We start from the raw sequence: 21,033 nt of genomic DNA, 5'->3' as shown, positions 1-21,033 counted from the left end.
ATGTACTTTCACTGATTGCATTTTTAAATACATTTAATTTGTCTAAATGAATAAATAACTGCACAACTTTTTCTATATATACTGGGAGTTTAGCTTTAAACATCAATGCTGGTCATACATACTGATAAACTTTTGATTGATAATAGAACAGATCCTTTCCTTGTAAAATAACCAATCATCTGAAAAAGATTAAATTTTGTTACATTTGTTTAGCATTTTCAGACAGCCAATTTATATAGTGTGCAAATCACTCATTCTCTCACCTAAATGGTAATTATATAGAATGATCATATTGTTGCATGTATGTCCAGCAAAACATTAAAGAGAAAAAAAAAACAATAAGCAAAAAATGTCAAAAGGTGAACCTTGGTGCATCATGAAAACTAGATGTGATCAGATAAATTGTACAAACCAGGTTCAGAACACAAAAAGGTACTTTAGGCTTAGAGCGACAAGACTTTAGGACATTTTTGTACTTAAACTTTCTTAGTGCACAACATGAAAGCAAGTAGCCATTTATTTAGTTTTGATTTTAATGGTCACATGGGCTTCTGGCTAGTTAAGTGTAGTACAACAAATACATAATTCTATGTTCAACATAAAAAGATCTCCCTCATCACCCACTTTTAAAACTCATGTATTCCCTGTTATGTTTATGACTTGCAGCTAGGGTATAATGACTTCAAAGCAGGTCCTCATCCTTCTACTGTAAAGCGCTGAAAATAATCAGTGCAGTAGCACCAAATTTTTTTCTGGAGAAATTCTTCAATCTCAATCAAATTTCACAAAAAAAGGTTTATATTGTTGCATGCTCAGCATCCATGGAAATCATACAAGATAAAGTTCGTACAGCTTCTTTACACAGTATGCCAATGCAGCAAGTGCTATCGTGTTTTGAAGTCTTTTTCTATGAACGTCATCCTTTCTTACAAGCACGACTGGTGTAGAGGAGGTAAGAGTGTGTAGTGGAAGTCTTGATAGTTTATAGGCATCATACTCCACCTGATATTTGCAGCAAGGATCAAACTGCCAGGAGATTCCATAAAGAGTAGAGCAGGCCAAGCTGACAATACCAGCTGGCAGAGACATATATGGTGAATACTCAAAAGGCAAAACGAGTGGAGTGAGAAGGCACACTGTACCAGAAAGTACTGCTGTCTTGTGTAGGCAGTTCCCCACACTAATCCAGCGTGCAGTTTCATCTCCAATACGGGTTGGTTCGATCACTATATATTTGTATTGAGCTTCGAGTGCTTGCTCCAGTTCGTACTCAAACTGGTCTTGTGCATTTTCACCATTGTATATCTCGTGCACGATGTACCACTCACATGTGGAAAAGGGAACCCTGTCAAAGAGAAAACATTTTTATTAATCTGCCGTTTTTTTTATTTAACTAATTTCAGACATCAAGTAAAACCAGTCATTGGGCTACTAATGAATTCAAACACAGCTATTTTTTTTACCTTGATGTGCAATCTCAAACCTACAGTATATACAGATACCTCACAGTATCAGCATCAGCGGACTTGGGAGAAGCCTGTGCAGTGTAACGTCCTCTCTATCTACTTCCTGTATCCCCAATCACAATCAATTTTCTGTAGCAAGTATCACCTGTGTAGCTCTAGCCTTAAAAATAAACAACAAATTAGCCACTTCTGGACTGCCTGCCTGCAATGTACTGCGGACGAGTGGCCCGTACAAGCAACACAACATACCCATACATTGCTGCCTGCTTCCAGGTTCAGGGCACGGGCGCCGCCCCAAACCCCCCCCCCGTCGGCACCCACCGTGATTGTACACAGCGGGAGCCTGTCAGCAAGTTCCAGCCAATGATTCACGGTCGGGATCTGCTTATCTGGTGTGTGCAGTCACAGCCCAGAGCGATGTGTTGACAATTTTATGAAGAAATTCGTTTTTTTTTTCATTGGATAGGTTTTGTATCAGAAAGTAAAAAATATTAGGTTTTTTTCCAAAATTTTCGTTCTTTTTTTGCTTATATCGCAAAAAAAAAAAAAAAAAACCCAGTGGTGATCAAATACCACCAAAAGAAAGCTCTATTTGTGTAAAAAAAAATGATACAAATTTCATTTGGGTACAGCGTTACATGACCGAGCAATTACCACTTAAAGTATCACAGTGCTGAACAGCAAAAAAATGGCCTGATCATGAAGGGGGTAAATATTCCAGAGCTCAAGTTGTTAAGCTTCTGTTATTATAGTGTTGCTTTTTAAAGCAAACCTGTGTGTGCAATAAGTATTTGAAGGTATTATGGACCTTCCTACCTGCACCTTGTGAATTTCACCTGCATATGTGCATTCATCATATAGTTTTATGATGTAATTTGGTCTGTACACATAGCCTATAGTGGAGTAGATCTTCACATTCCTTTGTCAGCAGTTTCTTTTGGTGTTCAAACAGGAGGCATGCAGCTTAGTACTACACAGGTTAATGCATGACCTCTGTAATCTAAGAACTGACACTTCCTGTGAACAAAATGACATGTCACAATCCTAGGTCCTCTTAGTTTAGTGCTCTCCTGGTGAGAGCTAATGAATTAGATCAGAAATGGACACAAGCAGACAGAGCACAGAGAGATCACACCAAGCAGTCTTTCATATTAGCACTCCCGCATCTGTGATGCAACACAGAGGAAATGGTGAGGCATGGATTGTGACCCGAAATAAAAAGTTGCATGTCCCTTTAGTTAATTGGAACAAGCAAGGTGAATGAATACATGGACATAAGAAATCTATCAGCCATGAACCTACAAACTGCAGCCACAACAGGAAATATAACTACATTAATGCCTAGTTAAGACAACAAAGACGTTTGATAATGTACAGTGCCTTTGAAGCTAAACCCTGTTTAAAACATGAACCCCTCCCACCCTCCTCTAACTCATCCTACTTGTGTTTTTTTCCCTTCCTTGTGAAGCAAGGTATACTAACCCAAGTCTACTGTCCAGGCCCCTCTACAGCCCCCTTTCTGTGTGCAAGGACCACTAATTTAGCACTGCAGATGTACCCGGACCATCCAGTGCCAGACATTTCCCTCACAATATTACTCCCTGTCTGGAACCTGAGAGGACTCCACCACCAGACAGCCACTAGGAACTGTTAATGACGTTCGGACAATGACGAGGACACCCGAACATGGACTGACCGTGTTGAATGTAAAGATAAGAGGAGAAGAATAGGGCCTGAGGCCACAACCCTAGGTAATTAACCACTTGTCGACCGCCGCACGCCGATGTACGTACCTTTTTTGGGGACGGATATCGTTGTTATGGCAGCAGCTAGCTGCCATAACCCCGGTATCCCCGTTTTCGGCCGGCGATTGGCTACAAGATAAAAGTGGTCTCTGCGGCGCCACTTTTATCGGTGGCGGGAGAGGGGCCTCCCCCTCCCGCTGTGATCCGGTGCCCTCCGCCGCTTACCGGAGCTGTCGGCAGCAGTGGAGGCAATCACGTCTGTTGCCTAGCTGTGCATGGAGACAAGTGAGGGGAAGATGGCGCCCGTCTCCATGACACAGCAGAGCGGAAGCGACGTCAAAACGTCACTTCTGTCCATACGTCATAAAGGCACATTTTTTTCAATGTCATTTTTTTAAATTACTTTTTTTTTTTTTTGCATTTTAGTGTAAATATGAGATCTGAGGTCTTTTTGACCGCAGATCTCATATTTAAGAGGACCTGTCATGCTTTTTTCTATTATAAGGGATGTTTACATTCCTTGTAATAGGAATAAAAGTGACACAATTTTTTTTTTAAACAGTGTAAAAATAAATAAAATCATGTAAAACAAATAAGAAAAATAATGTAAAAAATTTTTTTTGAAAACGCCCTGTCCCGACGAGCTTGCGCGCAGAAGAGAACGCATACGTGAGTAGCGCCCGCATATGAAAATGGTTGTCAAACCACAAATGTGAGGTATCGCCGTTATCGTTAGAGCGAGAGCAATAATTCTAGCCCTAGACCTCCTCTGTAATGCAAAACATGCAACCTGTAGAATTTTTTTAAACGTCGCTTATGGAGATTTTTGAGGGTAAAAGTTTGCCGCCATTCCACGAGCGGGCGCAATTTTGAAGCGCGACATGTTGGGTATCAATTTACTCGGCGTAATATTATCTTTCACAATATAAAAAAAAATTGGGCTAACTTTACTGTTGTCTTATATTTTTTAGTCAAAAAAGTGAATTTTTTCCAAAGAAAGCACGCTTGTAAGACCGCTGTGCAAATACGGTGTCGAAAAAAGTATTGCAATGACCGCCATTTTATTCTCTAGGGTGTTAGAAAAAAAACAATATAAAATGTTTGGGGTTTAAGTAATTTTCTAGCAAAAAAAACTTTTGTTTTAAACATGTAAACACCTAAATTCCAAAACGAGGCTGGTCCTTAAGTAGTTAAAACAAAGCACATGCTGAAATACTAAGTAAACAGAGGTGACCAGTAGATCTTCTAATAAGGGGAACTTTTCCTGTAAAAGCAAAGCTTGGCTATAAGCTCTACCAAGGTTTTCTATGGTTAAGTAAACCCACTTAACACAAACCACCAACAGTTCAGGATCTAGAATAGGTGGTGCCAAGCTCATCTTTTACATCCATAGTAAAGATTTGCATATGAGAAAGTAAAGAAATGTGGCGCTTACTAAAACCTCAAAGATAAGCAAATCCTAAATAAAAAAATCAATAAAAATATAAAAATAAATATCTGTGCAGAAATAGCAGCTATATATTAAAGTGCAAAAAATAAACCAGTTGGTATAAACACCAGTATTGAAGTGAATGTGTAGTAATATCCAAAAATAAAGTGCAAAGTGACAGTAAAAAACTTCCAAAAAGTGCAAAAACAATCAATTTGTGACAACACAGTCTTTATAGGTGTAATAAATCCAAAGAAGCGGTGCTGGATTCCAACAGACAGAACAGTTCATTCAATATATAGTGCATCCAGATATAAAATGCATGTGCCACACTCTAATAAGGGGAATCCATCCGATGTGAGTGATACCGTTTCCCCCAGCCTCTCACCTCATATAGAAATCAATCAAGCCTAAACATTCCACACATAAAGTGCATGTGCCACACTCTAGTTTGGATACTCCATCCACTGTGAGTGATATGTTTCCCCCAGCCTCTCCCCTCATATAGAAATCAATTAAGCTTGAGTATTCCACACTAGCCGATCGATTCCTCAGTAGGTCAGGAACAATCAGGCTCTCAGATTGGCAGCACTCAAGGGCATAGGATGGAAAGGCAAAGGCAAAAGGAGGACTCAATAGTGTAGTATTTAGCAAATGATTTTAATAATAATGTAGTAACAACTTACAATTGCAGAAACGAATGAACAGCATTAACAAAGACTTCCGGTCTCGGCCATGACCGGAAGTAATGTCACCATGGCTCCTTTCCCTCACGAGTATTGTCACTGACCACGTGACTTTTTCAAAGGGAAAGAGTCACGTGGTCAGTGATATCACTTCCTGTCACGGCCAAGACCAGAAGGCTCCTTTGTTAATGCTGTTCATTTGTTTCTGCAATTGTAAGTTGTTACTACAATATTATTAAAATCATTTGCTAAATACTACACTATGCAGTCCTCCTCTTGCCTTTGCCTTTCCATCCTATGCCATTGAGTGCTGCCAATCTGAGAGCCTGCTTGTTCCTGACCTACTGAGGAATCGATCGGCTAGTGTGGAATACTCAAGCTTAATTGATTTCTATATGAGGCGAGAGGCTGGGGGAAACATATCACTCACAGTGGATGGAGTATCCAAACTAGAGTGTGGCACATGCACTTTATGTGTGGAATGTTTAGGCTTGATTGATTTCTATATGAGGTGAGAGGCTGGGGAAACGGTATCACTCACATCGGATGGATTCCCCTTATTAGAGTGTGGCACATGCATTTTATATCTGGATGCACTATATATTGAATGAACTGTTCTGTCTGTTGGAATCCAGCACCGCTTCTTTGGATTTATTACACCTATAAAGACTGTGTTGTCACAAATTGATTGTATTTGCACTTTTTGGAAGTTTTTTACTGTCACTTTGCACTTTATTTTTGGATATTACTACACATTCACTTCCATACTGGTATTTATACCAACTGGTTTATTTTTTGCACTTTAATATATAGCTGCTATTGCTGCACTGTTTGCACAGATATTTATTTTTATTATTTATTTATTTAGGATTTGCTTAGTTTTAACCCTTTCATGACTAAGCCTAGTTTTGAAATTTGGTGTTTACAAGTTAAAATCTGTATTTTTTGCTAGAAAATTACTTAGAACCCCCAAACATTATATATAATTTTTTAGAAGAGAGTCTAAAGAATAAAATGGCGATTGTTGCAATATTTTTTATCACACGGTATTTGTGCAGCGGTGTTTTAAACGCAAATTTTTGGAAAAGTGACACTTTCATGAATTTTAAAAAATCCAAACAGTAAAGTTACCCCAATTTTTTTGTATAATGTGAAAGATGATGTTACGCCGAGTAAATAGATACCAAACATGTCACCCTTTATAATTGCACGCACTCGTGGAATGGCGACGAACTACGGTACCTATGAATTTCCATAGGCGACGCTTTAAAAATTTTTTACGGTTACCAGGTTTGAGCTACAGAGGAGGTCTAGGGCTAGAATTATTGCTCTCGCTCTGACGATCGCGGCGATACCTCACATGTGTGGTTTGAACACCGTTTACATATGCGGGCGTGACTTCCGTATGCGTTTTCTTCGCTGCGCGAGCTCGCGGGGACGGGGGCGCTTTAAAAATTTTTTTTTTTTTTTTTTTTATTTATTTTATTTATTTTTGTACTTTTATAAATTGTGTTTAAAAATTTTTTTTTTTTTTACTTTTATTGCTGTCACAAGCAATGTAAACATCCCTTGTGACAGTAATATGTGGTGACAGGTACTCTTTATGGAGGGATGGGGGGTCTAAAAGACCCCCCATCCCTCCTTTACACTTCAAAGTATTCAGATCGCCGAAAACGGCGATTCTGAATACTGTGTACTTTTTTAAATTCGGCGCCATTGGCAGCCGAGTAAACGGGAAGTGACGTCATGACGTCGCTTCCGCGTTTACAATTAGAAGGCTGGAACGAAGCCGCCGGAGATTCCCGAATGGACACCGGGCCTCCCGATCGCACGGGAGGCCCGGTAACAGCGGCGGGAGGCGGCGGGAGGGGGGGGATGTCCCCTCCCGCTCCTCCGGTATAACAGCCGAGCGGCTTTTAGCCGCATCGGTTGTTATATTCGGGTAGCCGATCGCCCGCTGAAAACAACGGTACCGGGATGGTGCCTGCAGCTGCGGGCATCATCCCGGTATAACCCCGGAAAGCCGAGGACGCATATGTGCGTTCGGTCGGCGGGAAGGGGTTAACCACTTCAATACAGGGCACTTAGGCTCCATTCACACTAGCGCGTTTTTTGATGCATTTTGCAGAAATGCACGGGAATTTTTTAACATGGGTTCCTATGGAACATGTTCACATCAATGCTTTTTTGTTTCTCTGCATTTTTGGAAAGGGTCAGGGACTTTTTTTCATGCAAAATGCAGCGTTTTGCATATAATAGAATTCAATGGACAAGCATCAAAAACGCAAGTGCACCGTTTTTGCAGCGTTTTTGCTTTTTTTTTTTTTTTTTAAATTTTTTAAAGACTGTAAAAAAAAACTGTAAAAAAAAAAAAAAAACACAAAACGCAAATCGCGGCAAAAACGCCGCAAAAACGCTGCTCAAAAACGTGGCAAGCATGAAAAAAAAACCTCCAAAAACGCTCAAAAGCAACATGCATAGGTGTGAATCGAGCCTAAGACACCCTCCTGCCCAGACCAATTTTCAGTTTTCAGCGCTGTCGCAGTTTGAATGACAATTGCGTGGTCATGCTACACTGTGCCCAAACTAAACTTTTATCATTTTGTTCCCACATATAGAGCTTTCTTTTGGTGGTATTTGATCACCTCTGCGGTTTTTATTTTTGCTAAACAAATAAAAAAAGACCGAAAATTTTGAAAAAAATAAAAGTTTTGCTTTTGTTTCTGTTAAAAAGAATTGTAAATAAGTAAGTTTTCTCCTTCACTGATGGGCACTGATACGGCGGCACCGATGAGGTGGCACCAATGAGCGGGCACTGGTAGGCGGCACTGATGGGTGGCACTCATATGCAGCACTGATGGGAATTGATAGGCGGCACTGATGGGCAATCTAAGGCAGCACTGCTAGGGTGGCACTGATAGGGTGGCACTGCTGGGCACTGATAGGCGGCACTGCTACGTGGCACTGATGGGCACTGATACGCGGCACTAAAATGAGGCACTGATGGGCATCCCTGGTGGCACTGGTAGGCATTGCAGTGGGCACTGACTGGCAGCTGCCTGGGCACACAGTGACATTTCCCTGGTGGTCTAGGGGCATACCTGGTGGTCCAGTGTGGATCGCTTCCCTGGTGGTCCTGGGCAGCTTCCCTGGTGGTCCTGGGTAGGATCCGAGGGGGGGCTCTACTGATAAACAATCAGCACAGACCCCCCCTGTCAGGAGAGCAGCCGATCGGCTCTCCTCTACTCGCGTCTGTCAGACGCGAGTGAGGAAAAGCCGATCACCGGCTCTTCCTATTTACATCGTGATCAGCCGTTATTGGACACGGCTGATCACGTGGTAAAGAGTCTCTGTCGGAGACTCTTTACCTAGATCGGTGTTGCAGGGTGTCAGACTGACACCCCGCAACAACGATCGCCATGATGCGCGCCCCCGGGGGCGTGCAGCGGCTCGATATTCCTGATCACGTCATATGACGTCCGATCAGGAATATCAAACCACTTTGCCGCCGTCATTCTGTAATAGGGCGGGCGGCAAGTGGTTAAGGTTTTAGTAAGCGCCACATTTCTTTACTTTCTCACTTCTGTTTAGTGTGTGAACACTTTTTCTTGTTGGCAGCTACTAATTTATTTATTTACGTAGCTATGTGGTTTGCGCATTAGTAAATTATTTACACAAAGATTTGCATATACCATCAGCTGGATCTTTGGGGACCAACACCTGAACGGATGTTGCACAGGTGTAGCCTTAAAGCGGAACCAACGTTCCACTATGATACACTGAGCAGGGATGCATTTTATTGCATACAATGTCTCTTCTGCAATAAAACACACCTGCCTGCTCAAAGCAATCCCTGGACTGTAAACTGAGCTGTGCATGCGCAGCTCAGCTTACAGTAGCTGGACTGATCCTGTGTGCTGGGATGACTAGCTCCTCCGCAGGAATGATGTCATCCCACACCAGCCAATGAAGATGGTCAAAACCTGGGACACACGAGATGATACTGGCGAGGGAGCATTGGGAAAGGGGAGTATTCCTCTCTTTAGTTCAGCTTTAAGTAGGTCCATGTGAATGAGGCCTTACTAAAATGAGCCATACATTATACAACTTTCTTATTCAATTTCCTTTAGATTTACCTTCAACTATGTAATGCAAGGGCCTGCCTGACTGCATTCAAATGTATGTGTTTAGGGTACACCTCATATTATATGGTTGACCTCATATTATATGGTTTTGGTAAATCTAAAAGGAATGTTGTACAAGAAAAATGTATAATGTATGGCCAGCCTTACTCTGTGAACTGATGAAAATCTGTGTGCCAGGTCAACAGGCTACAAATTGTTTGACTAGGGGTTACCTCTGACCCTATGCCTCAGCAAGAAGGTTCGGTTCTTGTCTTTCATTCAGCAGATTTCTTCAATAGCAAAGCTGGCCATATACTTATAAGATTTTTTTTTATTCATCTAACAAGATTCCTCCAAGCTATACAGCACAGAAGGACAAATATAGGATTCCAGCTATTGTATTTTGACAGTTGGCACTGGCAGGTGTCAGGATACCAGAACAATGGCTGCATCCGACTGGGTGCAGTTGCTGTGCAGCCGACAATTTGCCAGCCAGCTCCTTCAATTTTTCAAACAAAGGATGTTGGGCGGGACGCAGGAAATTGCAACCAATGCCACCTACAAAGTGAATTTCAGCCAATTCATCAGAAACTGGCTGTGATACACTCTGTGTGGCCAGCTTAAAGCCTAGCACACACTATAAAAGGGGTGAACACAAACAAAACCAACAGCTCCGTAGGAGCCGCTGTACTAACTATGTGATGTTAGTACAGCAATCTCCCTGGCTGTGCTATTGTGTTCTGACAAAGGGACGACTGGGGGTGGGGGGGGGGGGGGGGGGTGGGGGGGCGTATAGAATGCATGAAGGTGAAAAACCTTCAGCCTTTAGAACCACTTTAAATGCACTTATTTTTGCTGAAAAAAGATGTGAATTTAATATCCCCCCCTCCCCCAGTACTTTTTTTTCAGCACACACTATCAGAAAGCAGTAGTATGGACAACATAATGGGAAACAACCTTGACTTTTCACTGGGACTGCTCTGGGCAAGACTGGCAACCCATCATTAATAGTGAGAATGGGCTCCTACGCAGAAACGCCACTCTACCTCACTGCAATTAAACGGTTATGCCCCAATAATTGTCCCTGTGTGAAAATTACTTGCAGGAAAATTTCTCCCTCATAGCTCTGCTCCTGGGCTGACATCTTGAAACAGGATCCCACACATGGACAGCCACATAGAAAGTCTCTGCCAGGTCTGGGAACTAGCCATAACCTGCAGTGTCTGCACATGTGCAAAATTCCACATGCATGGACAAAACACGGAGGGCGCCTCTGGCAGTCTATGGGACCTCTGCCCGCTTCTAAAGACCTGTGGTTGCAGATGTGCAAGATTTTGAACTGAACACTGTGCCTAATCAGTGTTCAGTGCAAAATCAGTCTCACCTAAGAGAGGATTTCAGGAAGTGAAATGATACAGATGTTTTAAAAAAATGAAATTTAAGATAAAAAAACAAAAACAAAGGTACATCACTGGGGGAGGTAACAGAGGGACAAACATGTGTGCATCACTGGAGGGACCAAGATAGGAGCATCACTGGAGGGACCAAGATAGGAGCATCACTGGAGGGACCAAGATAGGAGCATCACTGGAGGGACCAAGATAGGAGCATCACTGGAGGGACCAAGATAGGAGCATCACTGGAGGGACCAAGATAGGAGCATCACTGGAGGGACCAAGATAGGAGAATCACTGGAGGGACCAAGATAGGAGCATCACTGGAGGATGAAGTGAAGGGGCCAACATAGAAGCATCACTGGAGGATAAAGTGGAGGGACGAATCTAGGAGCATCACTGGAGGAGGAGGACGTGGAAGGACAAAAAATTGACAGTTACTTACCGATAACTGTTTTTCTAGGATATCTTCCAGGACGGCATAACCCGAGAGATGACTGGTCCACCTGACAGGAAACACAATCAACATACAAGGTTAAAAGGCCCCTCCCTTCCCCCTGCACCTCAGTTCTCCCAAAGTAATAGGTTATCCGGGTGACAGAGAGAAACGCTTCCCGTAGTACTTATATTAAAACATGGGTGGGAAGTAGGCCTGCCGTCCTGGAAGATATCCTAGAAAAACAGTTATCGGTAAGTAACTGTCAATTTTCTCTAGTCATCTTCCAGGACGGCATAACCTGAGAGGATGGACAAGGAGTTCAAGGCCTAGCTCAGGGCGGGACCACCGCTTGTAGCACCTTTCTTCCAAATGTCAGATCCTGGGGCGACAGCAGTTCCACTCTATAGTGTTTCAAAAAGTGGCTGTGCGACAGACCTGTTCTATCGAGGCCCCAGCTCTCTCTGCCCAAGAGGCCGCCAAGGATCTTGTTGAGTGGGCCTTAAGGTTCCCTGGTACTGGGGAACTGGTCTGCTCATAGGCCAATGTTATTGTCTGCCTAATCCACCTAGCCACAGTAGATTTAGACGCCTGCCCTCCCTTTCTAGGGCCGCTAAACAAAACTAAAAGATGATTCGACTTTCTGTAGTCCTTTACTCTATCTAGATATGTCAATAAACAATTCCTGACATCTAATAAATTAAACTTCCTCTCCTTCTCATTTTTTGGATTATCACAGAAGAAGGGTAAAGTGATCTCCTGAGATCTATTAAACTTAGATGCGACCTTGGGAAGATATAGTGGGTCCTGTCTAAGAACCACTCTATCCTCCAGAATCAACAGAAAAGGCTCCTTAACTGACAGGGCCTGTAGGTCGCTCACCCTTCTGGCCGTGGTTATGGCCAACAGAAACGCTAACTTAAGAGTCAAAACCTTAACTGAAATCTCTTGTGCTGGTTCGAAGATCGCTTTCGTCAGCGCCTCCAAAACCAGAGATAAATTCCATGGAGGAAATACATTCACCCTGACAGGGGTTACCCTCTCCCTTGCCAGAAGAAATCTCTTAATCAGAGGTTCTAGTGCGAGCCTCTGATCCAAAAATACAGATAACGCTGCTATCTGTACTCTCAAGGTGTTCGGGGAAATCCCCTGATCCACCCCTGCTTGCAAAAATTCCAGTACCACTGGTACTGAAGGTTAAGACACCTCCTTATCACGGCACCACTGTGAGAAGCAATTCCACACCTTGGAGTAGATCCTCCTGGTGACCAGCTTCCTGCTGCCCAAGAGGGTCTCAATTACCCTATCAGAGCACCCCTTGCCCCTAAGGATCTCCTCCTCAAGAACCATGCCGTCAGTTTGAGGAATCCCGGGTCGGGGTGGAAGACTGGCCCCTGTAGGAGAAGATCTCGTCTGATTGGAAGACGGAGCGGAGGAGAAATTGACCACTTTTTCAGAGTGGCAAACCAGGTCCTTTTTGGCCACCATGGGGCTATAAGGATCAGTCCGCAATCTGAGCGGGCCAATTTTTGTAAGACCCGTGGTATTAAGACTAGTGGGGGAAAGGCGTATGCTAGACGGAAGTCCCAGTCCTGAGACAGAGCGTCCACTCCCTGGGATCCCCCTTCTCTGTTGAGAGAGAAAAAATGATCCACTTTTTTGTTCCCTCTGTGGGCAAAAAGATCTATATCCCGAGCTTCTGACGTATCTGGAGAAAGACCTCCTGATTTAACTCCCATTCCCCTTGGAGGATGGGTTGCCGGCTTAAGAAGTCTGCCACCACATTGGCGGTTCCTCTTATGTGAACCGCCGATATGGACTGAAGATTCTCATCGGCCCAGTTTAAGATGTTCAGGACTAGACTCAGTAGTTTCCTGGATCTGGTGCCCCCCTGACGATTCAGGTAAGAGACCGTTGTCACATTGTCTGACAGGACTTGGATCTCTAAGCCCTGAATCCTGTCTCCAAAGGATACTAACGCCTGGCCCACTGCCAGGAGTTCTCTGTGGTTGGAGGATGCCCCTGCCTGAGAAGGCGTCCAGGCCCCCTGTAACTGGATGTCCCCCAGGTGCGCGCCCCAACCGCTTGCATCGGTAGCGATTCTTGTGGGATTCCACTGGTCCCAGGGTAGATCCACCCTGAGTTTGTCCTGATCCAGCCACCAATCTAGGAAGGTCCTTACTCTTGTTGGGATAGACACCCTTGCATCCAATGACTCTCTCCTTTTGTCCCAGGAGGACAAAAGGAAGAACTGCAGCTCCCTGGAGTGGAGCTGAGCCCAAGGAACCGCTGGAATACACAAGGTCATTAGACCTAGAACCCTCATTATATGCCTGCGAGAGCACTCCCTGGCTTCTTTAAAAGAGGATACTGCTGTAACCATCTTTAACCGTTTTTCCTCTGGAAGAAACAGTTTCTGAGCCTCTGTATCCACCAGATATCCCAGGAACACTTTTATTTGGGACGGTGCCATAGAAGATTTCTCTCTGTTTACTATCCAGCCCAAGGACTCCAGAGTGAAAATCACTCTGCCCACGTCTACTTCCACCTGCTCTAGGGATTGCCCGTATACCAAAAGGTCGTCTAGGTAGGGTATAAGGGACACCCCCCTGTAGGTGTAGGTAAGCTACAACCTCTGCCAGGACCTTTGTGAAGATCCTTGGGCTTGCAGCTAATCCAAAGGGAAGAGCTCTGAATTGCAAATGTTGAATCCCTTCGCTCGTAAGGACTGCGAATCTCAGCAGGGACCGGTGTTCCCTGGTGATTGGGATATGAAGGTAAGCATCCCTTAGATCTATCGTGGCTAAGAACGCACCCCTTAATAGATGCCTGCGCACCGTGTATATACTCTCCATCCGGCAGCTCTTTTGTCGCAAAAACCTGTTCAACTTCCTGAGATTTAATACCAGGCAAAATTTCCCTGACGGTTTTTGAACGACAAATACATGGGAGTAAAACCCTTGGTAAAGCTCTTCCGGTGGAACGGGGATGATCACCTCCTGGAATGCCAATCCCTGCAAGCTGTCCAACAGCCCTGCAGCTTTTGAAGTTTCCTTGGGGAGACGGGTCAGAAAAAAGTTTTGAGGGGGAGGGGAGAGAAGTTCCAGACGATATCCCTCTGTTACAATCTGCAAGATATAGGGGCTTTTGGAGATCCTCTTCCACTGAGGGACAAAGTGGGACAATCTCCCCCCTACCCTGATGCTGGCGTCACTTAGACTGCTTGGTGGAGTCTTTAGGTCCAGAAAAGAGCAGGCTACCTTTTTGTGCGCTCTTTCCCTTTCCCCACCTTCTATTCGCATCCTTTTTTCCTTTGAATTGACCCTGGTTAGAGGAGGGACGAAAAAACTTCCTGCCCCTTTCTCCTTTAGCTTTAACCGGGAACTTTTTTCCCTTTTCTGCTGACCTTGACAGCACCTGATCCAGGCCAGGTCCAAAGAGTTGTGAACCTTCAAAGGGCAAACCACAGCCTTGATCTAGACATATGGTCACCTTCCCATGATTTGACCCAGACTGCCCTTCTTGCGGAGTTAAGGAGGGCCTCAGATTTGGCTGTGTTCCTGACAGACTGCACACCCGCATCTGTCAAATATGCCACAGCCTTACCTATTATTTCTAACGAGTCTGTGATTTCTTTGGAATCACTGCCTTTAGAAACATGGTTAGAAAGTCTGCCTAACCATGCATCCACGTTTCTTGCCACGCATGCTGACGCCAAAGCAGGAGCCATGGCAGCCGCATTGGAATCCCATGCTCTGCGCAAAAGCGCCTCCGCCCTTCTGTCCATTTGGTCTTTTAGGTTCCCTGAATCCTCAAAAGACAAGTCAGATTTTTTAGAAACCTGCGACAGAGATGCGTCTAACTTAGGGGTTTTAAAGAATTTCTGCTCTTCTTCCTCCCCAAAAGGAAACCTTCTCTTCCAAGTTTTGAGTCTAAGAACCTTTCTTTCCGGGTCTTTCCACTCTCTCAAAACCACCTCCTTTAGGGCCTGATGAACTGGGAACACCCTGGACTGAGGCTTTCCCAAACCCCTGTACATCTTGTCCCGGGCCGACACCTGAACCGGAGGTTCTGGGATATCCTCAGAGGCATAGATCGCCCTAAGTAACTGCCCCATGTCTTCCACGGGAAAGAGGTGGCTACTAGCTCTAGGACTGTCACTATCCTGGCTGTCAGCGTCTGTGTCTACACCTTCCTCTAAAGAGTCCTCCTCTGGGTGCTCAAACTCCTCAACTCCCGAAGTGAAAGAGGAAGGGGGTCCTTGCGAGGTTTTCTGACCCCTGTCTGAAAAACCTTCCTGAGAGGAAGTGCCTTCTCTAGAGGACAGAATTTCTCTATTCTCCGCTTTAGGTGCTATAGCAGTCTTAATAGACTGGAGGGTAGAAAGCATCTCCGACTGTACCGCAAGGAAGTCCCTCATAACCTGTGAGGTTTCCTTACTAGACAGTTTCTGTATGCACTTATAGCAAAAAGGTTTCACATGGTCCTGTGGGAGCTTATTACAGTTCCCACATCTTTTTGACCTGGGAGGAAGGGGATTTTTGCCCTTCATCTTGTGAGCCCCCTGAGCAGAGCCGCCAGGATCTAGGGAGACAAAAAAGACAAAGTCCAAACTTTAACCAGTTTCCTAAGACTTTCTGTGTGTGTCTCTCTACCTACACCCCCCCATGGTGTAGGTAAGACCCGTCTTACTTCACCACATTCAAAATGGAAGAGGACTCACCACCACTGGCCTCTTCCTGGGCTAAGGTTGCAGCTGTTACCTCCTCTCCATCCATATCTGCTGCTTTGCGAGGTTTTCCGACCCCAAGAGAGGAGTATCGTGAGGCCTCCTGCTGTTCCCTGGAGCGCTGAGTGTCTATCTCCTATACACAGATAATCGGCACCATTTTGTTGGAGAGCCGCTGTCTGAGGGAGGATTTTGGCCTCTAGTGTCCGAATCCGCCATTTTGGCATAGACCGGAAGTCGGAAGTTACAGCGCCCGGAAACGCCGCCATCTTAATCCACCCTGGGATGCCTGCTCCATATACAGGAGCTTCAGCATTCCCTATGAAGTCCAGGACCTCCACCAGCCCTACAAGGCACCAAGGTACCGACCTGGCTGGCGTCCTCTACCCCCTCTGTGGCCTAGACACCAGCCTGAGCTCCAGCTCCTTCATCACCTCCGTACCTGACTGAGTGGAAGGAAAAAGCATGAGGTATGTGCTCACAGGAGTTCCAGGATACCCCTCTGTACCTGGGAGGCTCCTTTCCGGGGAAGACTCTCTCCCCCGGCCATTGGGGGGACCCCCTGAGAAGGACAGGGCCATGGCTGGACCCGCCACCCTCCCCGGCTTTGGCGTCCAGCCCTCAGGGGGGTGACCATCTGCTACCAGCTTCAGGTCTGAGAAAAAAAACAAAGTTTCGCTGCCGGAAAACACAATCAAAAACTGGGGTGCAGGGGGAGGGGCCTTTTAACCTTGTATGTTGATTGTGTTTCCTGTCAGGTGGACCAGTCATCTCTCAGGTTATGCCGTCCTGGAAGATGACTAGAGAAATAAGGAACATTACTAGACGAGGACATGGAGGGACTAACAGAGGTACATCGCTGGAGGAGGACATGGAGGGACTAACAGAGGTACATCGCTGGAGGAGGACATGGAGGGACTAACAGAGGTACATCGCTGGAGGAGGACATGGAGGGACTAACAGAGGTACATCGCTGGAGGAGGACATGGAGGGACTAACAGAGGTACATCGCTGGAGGATGACATGGAGGGACTAACAGAGGTACATCGCTGGAGGATGACATGGAGGGACTAACAGAGGTACATCGCTGGAGGATGACATGGAGGGACTAACAGAGGTACATCGCTGGAGGAGGAAACAGAGGGACTAACAGAGGTACATCGCTGGAGGAGGAAACAGAGGGACTAACAGAGGTACATCGCTGGAGGAGGAAACAGAGGGACTAACATAGGTACATCGCTGGAGGATGACATGGAGAGACTAACATAGGTACATCGCTGAAGGAGGAAACAGAGAGACTAACATAGGTACTTGACGAGAACGTGGAGGAAGCAACATAGGTACATGATATTTTTATTTCATAAAACACATGAGGAAGTACTATTCACTGTTTTTATGAAACTGGCACAATATGGGTGACATCGGTCTGCACATGTAGAACTTTGTGGCCTCTCTCCATGCCCCAATCTGTGGAATTCCCTCATTCAGTCCTATTTCTGTAGATCTATCTTGTCAGGAGAAAACATCAGCAGACACTTTGCCTGTGGTGTGGTCCCCATGGAATGATCAGTATTAGAAGCTGTCAGAGGTGACCTGTCATGTACATTGCATTACTCTCCAGTGACCTCCTGAGAACAAATCTTTACACAGCTAAGTAGAAAACTTTACATTGTCCCGAATTCGGAGCCACCGTCCTAATGCAGAGGGCGGGGAGTGGGGGGTAATAGAAGCGCAGTGTATTCCCTATGGGATAGTACAGAGCACACATCATACGAGCCCTACCAAGAATGAAGGAAAAGGTGACCATGGCCGGCCGATCCCCTCCCAGCTTTATAGAGACACGTGTGACCTGTCCGTGCCCCCCCCGCACTGCTGACCTCGGGCCTGGTACATGTCAGCCATGACACCCTCATGTACACGGACCAGGCGCCCCGATCACCTCTCGCTCCCTGTACGGGGAGCGGACATATCACAGCCCGGACACCGCACAGCACACACCGTCCCCGGCTCACCTATCTCTTCTCCCCACACCAGCGCGCCTCCTTCCCCAAGTGGCCATCTTGGAGACTCGCCTCACCCCCGCCTCCCTGTGTTCTGCGCATTTCCCGGGTGGTGACGGGAAGTATAGTTCACTCAGGGCCCAGCGGCCAAAATGGCGGGGAGAGGGAGCTAGGCATGCCTGACTGACTGACTGGGTGGTGACCTTCCTATATTTCACTGGCCACAGCTTATAGTATAGTAATGGAGGCACAGGTAATCAGCTGGAAACTGATCTAATATGAGGGCTGGACACAGGAACAAATGCATTCACCTATGTTCTGAGGTTGTATATTATGATTAGATGAGTGTAGAGGTCACACGTTGGCCTCATTCACACATACATTCAAGGCTGACTAGAATTTCCTGCGACCTGTACCAAGCAGGATGGTGGCGCAGGATGCAGCTTGTGCCAAGGGCCGACCCTCTACTGGTAATCATTACTTGTCCAATCACATGGGAATGGTCGCGGCCTCTGTCAGCCTCTCAGGCTACTTTCACGCTGGGGCCGCCCAAGCTCGTTTTTGCTAGCGGCCAAAGAAGGGGTTAAAAGCGCCCATGTTGCTGCGCTTTAGAAGCACTGCCCATTCATTTCAATGGGCAAGGCGTTTTGGGAGCGCCGTATACAGTACTCCCAAACAGCCCCAAAGATGCTTTTTCTAATGTCCAGCAAGCTCACCGCCCCAGTGTGAAATGTCACACTGAAATGAATGGGAGGCGGTTTTCAGGCATTATTTACAGGCTATTTCTAGCGCTAAAACGCCTGAAAACTGCCTCAGTGTGAAGCCAGCCTCAATGCTTTGAGGACCAGGTCACACCACATGCAGTCCAGTGCATTTTTTTTCTGCATCAAAAACGCATGAAAACTAGATTATAAGGTTTCCAATGGCATAGTTCACACCAGTGTGGTCTGTTCCAGGGCTTTCCAGTTCCAGAAATAAAGTAGAACATGCTGCATTTTTCCTGCACTGGAATGCAGTAAAACGCATCAAAAAGCGCACCTGACCCCAGTACAATCAGAAAAAAAACAGGAAATATAAGGGAAAAAAAGCACCAGAAGTGAATTAAAAATGCACCGTAACGAGCCAAAAACTTGTTAAAAATGCACGTGCAGAAACGGACCCGGAGTGTGTTCTTGTGGTGTGTACCAGCCCTGAATGAGACTTCCCACCCCTAGCTGTTCACAGGAAACCCAGTGAGGCTCCTGCAGGAAATCGTAGTCAGCTACAAACACAGGTGTACGTAAGGCCAAGGAGTTCTAACATAAATGATCTTTCTTTTCTTTTATGATCAATCTCTCTCAATAGGAATAAATTATCTATAGTTGACAACATTCAGGCCCCATTCACACCGGTGCAACTTGTCATGCAATTTGATAGGCCCAAATAGCATGAAAAGTCGCACTTTATTGTTGGCAATGGAACTGTTCAAATTGGTGCGACCCCAAATATGCGGTGCCACACTGATTTAAAAAAAAAAAAAGGTTCCTGCACTATTTTATTGCAATTTTAGGTGCGACTTGCATAGACATCTGTGCATGAAGTTGCACAGATGTCAGCCAAGTCGCACTGACCTGCGGCTTTGAAATCATGCGACTTTAAGGGAAGTCACACAATTTCAAAGTCAGATTCAGTGTGAACGGGGATGCTTGAAGACAAAGATTCTGGAAGCTTCTCCTCCCCACCGCTATCTCTCTGACTAAGCCCTATTGGGGCGAAGATTGTCAAAGCTACGCTTGTGGATTTTTTTATACTAACAGAAGCAGATAATAGTGATCCTTTTGGTGTGTAGCGGCTTCCTTTTCTGTACATAAACAATCGATATGCCGCACATGGAGAAGTGGAATTCAGTTGATAGATGAAAAATACAAATCCTAAGTTATCGATCATATCTCTGTTTCCACCATGCAACCTCATAATCTGATCGATCAAAATACAATTGAATTTATGAACCAATCAGCTCAGTTCTGCTGATTGATACAAAATTATGAATATTTTTTTTTTTTTTTTTACTCTGGCTGGTCATCAACAAAGTATAAAGCAAATGGAAGGGAAGCTATAAAAGAACCATCACTGTTATGTTCTTTTATAGTTTGTTAGTTGATGGATCCGTGAAAGGTGCAATCTGACCAGTGATTCCGGGGTTGTGCAGTGTTTGGAGTCATGCAGCTATCTGACTGGACTGATTTTTTATTTCTATAACAAATTTTCTGTAACTACCATCAACTCCTGATATAGCTAAAGCTGGCCATAGATGAACTGAGATCTGGCTGAATTTTGATCCATGTGTGGTCACTGCAGTTGAACAGTCGATCTACCAATCAACTTCTGTTCAACTGCACTGTCAGATAAAAGCCACTGAATCATAAGCTGCAGTCAATGGCTCCAGCACTGATCTGTGCATTCCAATAGAGCAGCAGTCTCCTCACTGTCAGAAAACAGTAGCACAGCAGGGATGGTTCCCCCATCCACCTCCAAATGTATGGATGGTAAATCGGTTCTGTTTTTTTCATTCAGCCTGCTGGCTGAACAAAAAAAAAAACAATCACCTATGGCCAGTTCAAAGTGTCACTAAAGACAAAATGTGTTTTTTAATTTTTGGACAAAGTAATGGAGGGCTATAACCCTGTCAGTTTTTGTTTTTTTTGCCATCTGTGCCCCATTGCAGATATTTCCCTTCACTGCCTGTCCTGAAGCCAAAACGGGAAGTGAGTGGAAATCCTCCAAAGTGAATCCTGGAGTGTCACCAAAACTTGTGTTCCCATTGAAAGATTTCCCCTCTACTTCTGTTCTGATGTCAACCCAAAATTTGGGAATTTGTTTCATTTTCACATTCAATCATAACAGTAAACAGGACAGACAAAGAGCATGAGCAATAAAACCTGACAGGTGTTCTAATCCCTCTCCACTATATCCAAAACAAAACAAAAAAATGCTTTTAGTGACACATTAAGGGAATCCATGCTGCTTTATGTGTGTATGTTATTA

The 21,033-nt window shown here is 45.0% G+C and overlaps 1 protein-coding gene across 1 annotated transcript; it reads right to left on the bottom strand.

Moving 5' to 3' along the window:
* Positions 1-515: 515 nt before the first annotated feature.
* On the bottom strand, positions 516-18,157 carry TMEM11 (transmembrane protein 11). Its single transcript, XM_073633058.1, has 2 exons — positions 18,022-18,157; positions 516-1,345 (listed from the first exon to the last, which is right to left on the bottom strand). Exons 1-2 carry the CDS (start codon positions 18,066-18,068, stop codon positions 829-831), a joined length of 564 nt encoding a protein of 187 aa, XP_073489159.1. The 5' UTR covers positions 18,069-18,157; the 3' UTR covers positions 516-828.
* Between the last annotated feature and the right edge of the window lie 2,876 nt (positions 18,158-21,033).

The sequence above is a fragment of the Aquarana catesbeiana genome, linkage group LG06, assembly GCF_042186555.1.
Source record: "Aquarana catesbeiana isolate 2022-GZ linkage group LG06, ASM4218655v1, whole genome shotgun sequence".
Taxonomy (NCBI): domain Eukaryota; kingdom Metazoa; phylum Chordata; class Amphibia; order Anura; family Ranidae; genus Aquarana; species Aquarana catesbeiana.
Note: the sequence above shows the minus strand (reverse complement) of the source record. Positions and strands in the feature narration are given on the sequence as shown.

What these genes read in the sequence shown, in the direction of transcription:
- TMEM11 (XM_073633058.1), bottom strand. Translation starts at nt 18,068, where the DNA reads ATGGCCACTTGGGGAAGGAGGCGCGCTGGTGTGGGGAGAAGAGATAG. An exon ending in GGTGTGGGGAGAAGAGATAG is followed by an intron (nt 1,346 to 18,021) that starts GTGAGCCGGGGA and finishes TCTCTTTGACAG; the next exon opens with GGTTCCCTTTTCCACATGTG.